The sequence below is a fragment of the Numida meleagris genome, chromosome 16 (assembly GCF_002078875.1).
Source record: "Numida meleagris isolate 19003 breed g44 Domestic line chromosome 16, NumMel1.0, whole genome shotgun sequence".
Lineage (NCBI taxonomy): Eukaryota > Metazoa > Chordata > Aves > Galliformes > Numididae > Numida > Numida meleagris.
Window position 1 is genome coordinate 2032267 of NC_034424.1, and position 11673 is coordinate 2043939.

At 44.6% G+C, this 11673-nt stretch overlaps 1 protein-coding gene across 1 annotated transcript in view; it reads left to right on the forward strand.

The window, feature by feature from the left end:
• Nucleotides 1–11673, forward strand: part of CACNA1B (calcium voltage-gated channel subunit alpha1 B) — a 266954-nt gene that overhangs the window by 148570 nt on the left and 106711 nt on the right. Inside the window, exons 12-14 of the mRNA XM_021414263.1 lie at nucleotides 762–971; nucleotides 8721–8833; nucleotides 11289–11401. Of these exons, the coding sequence (XP_021269938.1) occupies nucleotides 762–971; nucleotides 8721–8833; nucleotides 11289–11401 (436 nt within the window). The remainder of the gene's footprint in view (nucleotides 1–761; nucleotides 972–8720; nucleotides 8834–11288; nucleotides 11402–11673) is intronic.

Here is an 11673-nt window from a genome sequence, read left to right on the forward strand (position 1 = left end):
CCTGCTTGCAGCAGTGCCTGTAGCTGTTGCTGAAGAACTCCCACGGATGCACGTGCTCAGCGCTGACCGGAGATTGCCTTTCCATCACTCCTTTCAACAGTGCTTCTACCTCGGGGGGAGAGCTTACATTAGGAATTGTTTCTTCTGTCAGCTTGCTATTATTAAAACATTTGATTTTCTTCCAAGGTTTCAGAGCAGACTTGAAATGTAGCTGATAAAGGTGGAATGGATACAAATGAGTAGCTGTGCCCAAAACATGATGCATGGAGGCAGATTAAGCCCTCTGCTGCAGGGAGACATGAAGTCGGAGTAAAATAAGGAGACTCAGTTTGGTAGTAAGGGCTTGGCTGTGCCTGATGCTCTGAGTGGGGATGTAGGGACCTATTGCCAGCTGCACAGCTCCAAGGGGATGTGCTCCATCCACAAACACCACCATGCGCAACACGTTGTTACCGCAGTCAGTTGGGATCCTGAAGGTAATGAGTTCAGCTGGGATATTCAGGATAGCTCCAGGGAGTTGGGAGCCCAGTTCCTACTGATGATGGAACTGGGTATTAAGCCATGAAGTTCTAAAATCTCAGCCTTCATCCCTCGCAATGTCATTGCAAGCGAGATGCCCATGCTCAGTCCATTCTCGGTGTGCCCAGCTTTGTGCTCAGCCTGGTGCTTGGGAGTCGGTCCGTGTGCCCGTGGGCATCCTCTGGCCTTTCTCCTGCCTGCATGTGCTGTGGTGACTCTTCTTTCTGTGCCCCACTGCCCAGGGTCTCCTTTTGCCCGTGCCAGTTTGAAGAGTGGGAAGAACGAGAGCTCATCCTACTTCAGGAGGAAAGAGAAAATGTTCCGCTTCTTCATCCGGCGCATGGTGAAAGCTCAGAGCTTCTACTGGATCGTGCTCTGCGTGGTTGCCCTCAACACGCTCTGCGTCGCGATGGTGCACTACGATCAGCCAGAGAAACTCACCACGGCGCTGTGTGAGTACCAGGGGCTTCTTCTGCACCTTTCCTCTGGGTCTTGTGTTTTGGCTACTCACAGCACTGATGTCGCATCCTCGTGAGCTCTCTTTGTGGCTTCCTAGGTCTCCCTAGGAGCAGGGTCGCAAATGCATTAATGAATTGCTCTAGTAGGTTCACTGAGTCATATTTCATTGAGTCATGTATTCATTGAGTCTTTCAGAAATAGACTACATCAGTAGTCTCATCTCATGGTTTGAGATGACACCTTACCTGAAACTCCAGATTCAACCACGTGTTAATCTGGTGATGTCAGAGAAGGGTTTGTTCTGTAGGAGGAACTGCAGAATTTGTGCCACTTTGCAGCTGATCTGCATCCATGGGTGTTCCTGCTGTGGACAAACCCAAAGCTCTGTCAGTGCTGGGATAACCGTATGTGCCATCACCAAGGCTACTTGGGAGGAGAAAACGTCTGTATGACTATACAGAATTATATGCTAATTTATAGCACTTTTAGCAATTACTTGCGTATTCCTTAACAGGCTGCAAATTTATGGAAGAGCTTTTTTGATAATCGTGTCTTCCTTAAATAAACGGATAAACGTCAGGAAGCCTTTCGTGAAGATACATGGAGTAGTGATAGAAATGACATCACGGAGTGGATTTATTACTCTTGTAGAAAAGCTATATTTTAGCTTGTTTCCTGGGGTCACCTGCCAGTTTAAGGCTTCAGATGGTTGATAGGTTCTTTTGAAGTATGATTTGTTATTTTTTAATTGCCCATTGTTCTGTCTCGCGATAAAAAATTCAATCAATGCAGCTTTCTGCAACCAGTGCCCGTACACGTCATGGTGTTACGCTGAGGCAGCAGAGTGGCTCATGAAGCCTTTTGTTAAAAAAAAAAATGGAATAATGTGGATAGAGCTTTTATTTTAATGAAGATTGCAGGCTGTGACTACTGGGGCTGGAAAACTTGTTTGAATGTATAGGATCACGATAACACTAAGTGTGGGACTCCACAAGCTTTGCCTTTGGAAGGCAGGGGATGGAAGGTTTGTTTCTGGAAGACAGAGCTATAACATCAGCCATCACTGAGTCTATCAAACAGCCAAAAACACATCTTTATTCAGATGGGGAAGTTCAGAATTTGAGTAAGACTTCTAAAGCAAGAAAAAAGAAGTGGGGAAAAAAATATTTCAAACAGTCTAACTTAATAACTGTGGCTTAGATCATTAAAGTTACTTATCTACCTAATTTTCATTGATTTCTATATAAATTACATATTCAAATATTTCTAGACCCAGATCTTCAGGTCTTGCATTATTGTAAAGAAGCAAACTTTTGAAGTTTTTCTTTTGTAGACCTAAGGGGTCAGGAATACTAGCTGCTCTGACTTCAAAAAACACCCTATTAATGTTTGCTGAAATATTTAATACCGACAGGTAACTGAAGTTATAATGAAATGCATAAGAAGGACAGAAGCTCCTTTCAACTATTTCTCTTGCAAGATTTAGACTGAAAAGACAGACCACACAGAGAAATCAGTCTTGCTTATTCATTGCCCAAATTTAACATTGGAAAGCTAGATTGGCAGAGTAATTAGCAGTGTGAAGCTTAGGATTTCCTCTTGAATTAGGACTAAATATCTGGAAAAAAGTAACACTTTAAGTCTTTCAACTTAGAAAGGAAGAATACAGATTTCCAAACTCTCTTTTGGGAACACCTTACACAGTAACATTTCTAAGAGGACATTAAGAAAGTTGTGAGCCAGCAACTTCTGCTTAATGTTCATCTGGGAGCTGAAAGAGTTGCTTGTGTTGATTATAATGAAATTCCCTCCAGGTGGGAATTGTATTTGGTACAGCAGCCATTAATTAGGTTCCCAACCGACCTCAGCTGCAGACAAGAAGAAGGGAGTGTTGTAATTGTGTTGTGCCTGGAATCAGGGACCAGGGTAGATCCATCTTTTAGGAGCTGTGAAATTCCCCTAACATCAAGTTTGCAAATTACATTCAGAAAAATGTGGGTGGCAAACTTCAATTTCTTGATGATAGGATGCTCTTGCCCAGAGAAGTTGTGGGTGCTCCATCCCTGGGGATCAGGTTGGATGGGGCCCTGGGCAGCCTCATCTGGTGCCTGATTCAGTGGTTGGCAAACCTGCCCGTGGAAAGGGGCTGGATCTGTATGATCCTTGAGGTCCCTTCCAATGCAAGACATTCTAGGATTCGATGATAACACCTAGCCAAGAGCAAGTGTTACTGTTGAGTTCTCACCTTCATGGGGGATGTTACTGTTTTCGTAGCAGAATCGTTCCTGCTTATCTAAAATTTATTGTTGAGTACAAGGAATTTTATGCCTTAAGTTACAGTGGGCCATGTGTGGACTAACTGGTTGTTTCATTGTTGCTTTCGTACTAAGACTGGGCTTGGTTCCTCTCCCTCCTGTGTACACTGACCACAGCCATCCTGGTTAACCTGGATGGTTAACACATTTGTGAACAAGCCTATCTGCAGTTCAGCCTTTGAGGAGTGCTCCTTGAAAGCGCTCTTCTGCCCAAGATTCGTTCACAAATCCTTTAGGTACAGGCAGAACAAGGTATTACAAAACCAGGGGATTTTAAATAGCTTCTGGAAATACTTGGCAAAATCCTTGAACTGTACAAGTGACAGAGTTTAGGAGTGGCTTTACAGTTAATCCATGGTGAGGGAACTTCACCGCAGAGGAGCAGGGCTTGGCTGATCAGATGCAGAGTGACTGAAGCAGCCAGTGCTAATGAGGTTGTTGCATGGAAGGTGCTCAGAAATGGGCCAGTGAGGAGTTGTGTGAACTGTGGCAGAGGGATAGGAGTGCAGTGAAGTCTGAGAGGATCTGTTAAACCCTGCAACTCTACCAGGCACCTCTAATTCAATTATGCCTGTCCCTCTGGGGGAACATTTAATTACATTACAAATTAATTTTACTTAAAGAATGGCGGGTTAAAACCTTGCAGGTATGCACTGATTTATTTTTCCCGTGGCCTTTTCTTTTTTAACTTTTCTGCTGTTGAATTGTTCTGATTAGCTTTCTCCACTTGATATTCCATGTTGCTTTGAAAAGGGAACAGTAGGAACTTTACAAAGGGGCTTGGAATTTATTTAGTCTTATTGAAAGAGCAGGCTATTCGCCCTGATGAGAAATTTCTGGTATTCCTGAGGTACGGTGAATAACAGGACATACTTCATGCCCTCATGGTTATCTCCAAATTAAATTGGAAGTTTTCCTTCCCTGTATGGGAAGGACTTCAGTGCCACGTTGCAGTAAGTTTTCTCAATACTGCACATGGGTACATGGCGTGTGCTGTTCCTCAGAGCATGGACTGTCAATTAAACAAGTTTCAGTTCTCTGTAGAAGGCTGTCTCCCATAAAGCATGCCATGATCATCATTTGTTTGCACTTATTTCCACCAATTCTGGCAGGAAAGAACTCTATAATGTAGCATAGAAAAGCATCACTTGAGGTCTAGTTGCAGAAAAGATGCATCTTCATCAGTAAGGACAACAAAACATAAAGTCTGTCATGTGGGCACATAGTGGGGATCACAGAATCATGGAATGATTGGGTTGGAAGCGACCTGAAAGATCATCCAGTCCTGACCCCTGACACAGGCTGGTTGCCCCCCACTAGATCAGGCTGCCCAGGGCCCCATCCAGCCTGGCCTTGGGCACCTCCAAGGGGTGAGGGACGTGGAGCTCCTTGGCATCCCCAAGACAGGTTTTAGGAACTGTGGTGAGAAGGATTTTGGGTTAAATCGGTATGTTTTCCCTTGGGAGGAGGGACCATTCTCACCAGGCTTCTCTTTGCCTATGGTTGCCCCAGTGAAGCGACTCTCTCTGGATTTCTCTGTCTAATGCTGCAGGGATCTTCAGCTTGCTCCTCAATTTGTCTAAAAATGAGTTCCATAATGCCTCCTTTCTGATAAGTACAATATTTGAAAACAGTGTTTTAGACATTATGGCCTGAGAACATCTTCTCAGCGTGCTGTGCTATGTTGAATCCTGTGTTTGATGCAATTAGGCCTTGTTGATGATATTGTGTTTGCCTTTGAAGTAGATAGCCAGCTCCCTCTGGATATAAATATGCAGCATGTGCAGTTGCAAAGAAAAGGCTTTCTGAAACGAGCATATTTATTTATGTCTGCCGAACATTTCACGTCTGCCTTGTCAGAGGGAGAAGTTGTAATTCACTGAGGTTCTCCTCCTGGTTGGTTTAATGTACAAGGAGAAAGAGAAAAGGAAACAGAAGTGGCAGGCTCAACACCTGCTCTTAATGACACCAGACTTGGATTGATCCAGGGCAGAAATGGAATTAATCTATTGGTGATTGACAAAAAAGAGCCACTAAATTTCTAACTCAAAAGTTTGGGGCAAAAAGATACTAACATGGCCTTTGCCAAAAGTACAAATTTCAAATTAAATAAGAGTCTTAATATCAAACTTTTTAACTTAAATTACATTATAAAATGCTTCTGTTTAAGGCAGATTAAATTACTTGTGGGGTCCAAACACCAGGAGGTCCAAACAACAAAATTGCTTTTTCAATTAAATGGGCAGGGCCACATCAGAAGGAATCACATATCTGATCCGTCAGCTGTAGAAGCTGATTCACTCTGAGTTAATTCCTTGTGTCCAAGGAATTCACTGTGTTCACGTTCTCCTCCATCCTCTGTCCTCGCACTGCTGTGGTGTGTGATGAAATACAGCTATCCTGCCTGTTTTGAGCTCTGCTCCAGATGGAAGTCAACAGCCGTGAAAGGATGAGATGGGTTCTTCTTTCAAGGGCGACAGAAGGAAGTTGTTTCTTGGATATTATGAGTTTCCTGTGTTTTTATATCAATTATTGTTTGATTCTGTTTTACTTTGGGCATTTGCTGGCAGATTTTCTCCCATAATAATCTAGAATTGCATGTGTGTGAGCACAGAATGTATCAGTCCGATGATGAAACACTGCACTGGGTAATACTGGCTTTTTCGTTCATGCTTCACTGGATGGGTGGTTGAATATTAATCCTTCTTTCCTTCCTCCTTTCTCTTCTTGTGAAATGATTGCTGTTATTTTAGCAAAGTGCACTGAGATCTGTTAGAGAAAACTGCAATTAAAATTCTACCTAGAAATTCATTATTCAGTGAAAGAATATTGGGTGTACCTGAAAGGTAATCCTTAATGTTGGGTCTGGAGGGTAAATAGGATGAGAAACTCCCTATGAAGGGGACATACAAAAAGCACGTGAAGGCTGTGTGCAGCACTTTCTGTTGGCCTGCTCTACAATCTCTTGCAACAATTCTAAGTTTGGTCTGCCAGCAAGGCCACCAGTTGCAGTGCATGGCTTTGACATCAGTCCTCACGATAGGAGGACTTTACATTGAAGTCATTCAAACAAACACCATGCTGAGCTCTGCTGAGCATGAAACCTAAGACACAAGTGCTAACTTCTCAGCAAGGGAACAACTCTGTAAACAGCATAAAATGCTGCTGCAAGATTTCCCTCTGGGCTATTGGGCAGAACGGGTGACAGCAGCGGCATCATTTCTTCCTCACCCAGGGAAGATGCATTTGCTTTGCTAAGGGAGTTTTGCCTCCTGTTTATTACCATTTCCAAAGTCTACAGGATGCAGAATGGATGTGCAGGGTGGAAGTTCAGGGTCTGGCTTGGAAGCTACATTGTAAATGTCTAATTTACAGGGCCAGCGATTAATAATTTAAACATTCTTGCTGTTTGCAATCTTTTTTGTGTGTGTACAAGGAAATTCGTTACCATTGAACGCGTTTTTTGGTTTTGTTTCAATTTTGTATTCTTATATTTTTGGTGACTCACGTCATGCTTGAGATTTAGTTCATCAGGTCCCTTCCTTGCCTTCTGCATTTGGACTGTAAGATGTTTTGTCAATGTAATTAGATGATTGCCATTGGGATTGCTTGTGTTGTAAACACCTTTTTGCTCACTGATCTATCTGCCAGGAAGAAGTATAGAGGCACGGTGTAGCAGGAAGGTGTTTCTCCTAGCAGGTTCCATGCGTTAAGGAAGGCAGAGGTGTTGCCCCTTCATCTCTGTGCCATCTTGGTGCTCTGTGAGCATGGAGATCCAACCAACGGAGCCTACCTGTTGGTAGGAAAAAGGCTGAGAAGTCTGCACACCCCATACTTTGCCATCTTATTCCTCAACTCTGAACGCTTTGCCCTTGGTAGTCTCCTTTAAGGCTATTACTCCTACTTTCAAGGAGGCTGTTACATGGTGTAGTTAATGCCCTCATGATGTTCCCTCCCTTACTGCAAATGTTGGCAGAAGTGCCCTTGTAGGCTCCCTGCTGAAGCATTAATAAAACCTCTCTCATCTAGCTAATGCTTCCTGGATTTCAGTTAACATAATGCCCATGATATTTCATGACTTTCTTTGATATAAAATGTAAAACCCCTTTTTACTTTTTGATAATGGAAGTTGTATTTTTCAAGCAATTGCACAAGGCAAGCAGCAGTGTGAGATGAACCTGGGCCAAAAGCTCTTAGGAGGAAAGTGCAAGGCTGAGAACTGAGCAAAGCCCACGTCTGAAAGGAGCCCCGTGCTCTCCCTTCTCTTTCCCCACACTCATTGGCTGAAGCCATGCGTTCCAGGTGTACAAAACACATGGGATATGGGATTTCTTAACTGAAACATTCCTTGTTGCAATGTGCATCCACTGCCACTTTGCTGTCAGCGTGCAGCTTTGAGAAAGGCTTGGCACCATCTCTTTACAACTCCTGGAACCATAAAACTTGAATTAGAGGAGAAGCCTTCCTTGCAGCATCTGCACTGCTGCAGATGTGAGAAATCCTGTGCTTAAGCAACACCTCAGCTCTCTGCCTTCTGAAGTCTGACTCTTTCTGTCAACGTTTCTCTACAGGAAGAGGTTTGCTGTATGCTATTTGGTTTATTTTGGAATCATTGAGGGGATTTTTGCCCTTTTAATATTTGTTCTTTAATAATATTGCGTTGTTGCTGTTGCTCCTTGACTCACCAACTGGCGTAACTTACAACACCGAACACGTTTCCTGTAGCTTCAAGTCCTAAAAACCTGATACAGAAATAGAAAACTCCAACTATGTTCTTCCTGCCCTTTGTTTCATCAGACGTGATACATTTTCCCATCAAAAGCATGGCAGCCTTTTGCCTGTGATATGCGAGGCAGGAGGAAACTGAACTTGCTCTTCCAGAATTATGGTTGTGCAGGCGTAATAGGAACCAAAGCGGCTGCGTGCTAACAGCAGACCCAACACCTCTGAGCCTGAGCTCACAGAGGCAGCAGCTCTGTTGGGTAAGAAGGTATTTTTATCGTGAGAGAACGTTATAAAAGCTTACACCCCACTTCCAAAAATGCCCGTCTCACGTCGGCACGAATGTCCCAAACACGCATTTGCAAAACGTTATCTGTGCAATTAAATTAGACCTTTGGGAATTTTAGATCCAGAACTCTCTTTTGAAATTCCTTTACGGAGAGGTTTAGAGTATTATTTAACGCTCATACCAACCTTCCCACAGTACACGTGCAACATTGCCCTCCCAGCTCCTGAAGTCTGAATGCAGCTCATGTGCATATAGAAATATATGAAACCCTCCTCAGGGTCGTGTTTGCCATTGCAAAGGGATTTTCTTCTGGCAGGAGGAATTCTGCACTGTGAAAAACGACTGTTGTTCCCTGCATGAAGAGATCTGCCCACTGAGGTCTCGTGGACTAATTTAATCTCTTTTCCGGTTCCTAGATTTCGCCGAGTTTGTTTTTCTGGGTCTGTTTCTTACTGAGATGTCTTTGAAGATGTATGGGCTGGGGCCAAGAAATTACTTCCATTCCTCATTCAACTGCTTTGACTTTGGGGTGAGTAGGCTTCAGCTGCATGGTCCCCCTGATTGAATAGGGCTGGGCATTTCAGAGTGGGTATGGGAAGTGGTGCCGACAGGATGTCTTTTCCAGAGAGTGGTTGTCATATAAATTAGCTGCAGGGAAACACATTAAGGCTCCCCTGGTTATCATCCCTCTTGAAGAAATGTGACAGTCGAGGGTTTCATTTCCTCAGTGAGTTACAGGCTGTTCACAGCATCAGCACCAGTAAGTGCTCTGATTAATGCGAGAGTCTCTCTCCCATTCAAATGAGGTGATTGAAAGATGAAAAAACAACACACATCTCATGCTCATCTCCCTGTCATCCCTTCCAAGGCCGTTACCTCCAGATACACAGGCAGCGCTTTTCAGACACGAGTGCCCAGAAGTCTGAACACACAATACAGGAAAGCTGTAACTCAGATCCATTCATTGTTGAAGTACGGGCTCTACAGGTAGAGCTACCATGCTCTCTTTTTGGCAGCACCATTGTGGAAGCTCGGAGCTGAACAGACCTTGAGATCAAACCCCAGAGACATCTGTGTCCAAGAGGCTGAGGTTGGTTTGGCAGCACCCAGTCCCTCCATGTGGGACTTTGCTCCCCGGGTGCCCCTAGCAGCTGACAGTGGATCGGGGCCATGAAACATGCTGTGCAGACCTTTCTGGCTGCATGGCCCAGTAATGCACAGCCAACCATAGAACAAAACCAGCGCATAAATAACCTGGTTAATGTAAGATAGCTGGGGTGGAAACTTGCATCCAGGACACTCCTTGCGCCAAGGTGAGCTTGTATCTGCCAGTCAAGCTCACGTGATACAGGAGCTTGGCATAAATATGAGATAAATCCACAAGGTCTCTCTGCTTTCTGACATGCTTTAGTGAGCACAGCACTGGCAATGAGCTTTGCAGAGGGTTTCCCAGGAGGTAAAGCTGTGGATATGTTCCTAATTCTCCATCCTTTAGAGAACCCGCGGGGATCCTACTTCTGTCTGTGTTTTTCTCCTCACCCACCTTCCACCCCCCAGAACTAATTTGGCTCCTGCACCCACACTGGAACATCTGAAACCAGTTTAGTCTGACAAACCATCCCAACAGAACAGTTCAAAAGCAAAGAGAGAAACAGCAAAACAGAGCAACATCAGTCTTGGGAGAAATGTTCCAGTGGGGTCTCATGTGCAACCGCCCCCAAGAGACCCTGCTGAGATGCCAGGGAAGTTAATGATCAGCGTAATGTGTGGAGTGCCTAAGGAAAGGCTTTTGCTGATTCACGAGGGATTCTCAAGAGGAATAGGCTGTGGGAGAAGAATCTTAATTCCTTCCTTTTGTAGCAGGAGCGACTGGCTGAGCAACCGCTTTGTGTTCCCCTTTTCCCACTGTGTTTCCTTGAAGCCCAGGGTACAATGTTTCTTGCAGAGCAGCTGCAGGTCCCGCTGTGTTTTTCCAAATACAGACAGGCTTCTGCTTGTTGAAATGTTTTGCAAGCTGCCGAGGGCCATGGCACTGTGCAGGTCCCCAGCACCGCTCTGCTGCTGCCGTGCACAAAGAGCCCGGCTGCTCCCTGGGGCTGCTATAGCATGTTTATGGTGTGCTTTGTGCCATGGGACCATGGTCTGTGCAAGCTCTGAAATGCTAGGTTAATGCAGCTAATGATGGTTATTGGCAGAGAAATGCCCATCCTCTCTTATTAACTACACAGTAACCCGTGTTGATATAATTGCCCTTTCTGATTGTGCTTAGCCCATCATTATTTTGTCCTTTTTGTAACAAGGGATTTCAGAGAAAAAAATATTTATCCCTTCAGGTTAATGCTCTGTCAACCTTAAGACAAACAAGCAAAAATTAGAAACAAAACCAACCCCCTTCACTGAGGACAATTTATTTTCAATAACCCGAGGCAGATGATGGATCTGCACACGAGAGGCTTTTTAGGATCTCTTCACTCTCCCAAAGACTCAGTGGCCAGAAGTTTCTGGGAATTTACTGAGGAGCTAACACCTGGATGTTCTACAGCTCTGGGGATGCGGCCATGGTGCTTTTCTAATGGGATGAGGAGGATGGGGCGGTGTCCCCACGTTGCTGGGGGCTGCCTGGACCACGCAGGGTGGGCAAATGAAGTAATTGTACAGGTGGCACTTACAGCTGAGACAGTGAAGTGAAAAAAGTCCTCTAATAAAGGCTATTTTGAAGTAGTAGTTCACTTGCTAGAGAAGAAATCATCAAGTTCCCATCTGTTCCTATCCCACTCTAGATATTGGACTGCAGGAAGTTAGAACCAAACTTCTCTTATATTGTTGTTGGATAATTCACGATTTTGCAAAATTACACTGAAACCATCATCGGAAAACCACCACAGCCCCAAGTTTTGACTCTTCTTTAGCCCCCAGCCTCTCAAGCAGCACCACAAGGAACTAAGCAGAAGTTTTCCCTTCTGTAAAATGAACTCCTCTTCCAGGTCATTGTGGGAAGCATCTTTGAAGTCATCTGGGCTGCAGTGAAACCTGGCACCTCGTTTGGCATCAGCGTGCTGAGAGCCCTGCGGCTGCTGAGGATTTTCAAAGTCACCAAGTAAGTCCAGCTCCCATCTCCTCACCTTAGGCACCATGTGAAGCCACCCCATGGGTGGGGGAAGGAAGGGAACTGCAGGTGCAGAGTTGTCCTTCCCTTGGCTGAGCAGTCTGAGCTTCTGCCAGTCAGAAGTTAGGGAGCTCCTAGAAAGTTGCACCTTTGAGGACTTTTAACAGCTTTTTTTTTTTTTTTTTCCTGCACCTTTATGTGCAGGTTTGTCTGACTCTTTTTCAGCCATTTTCATGGAATCACAGAATGGTTTGGGCTGGAAG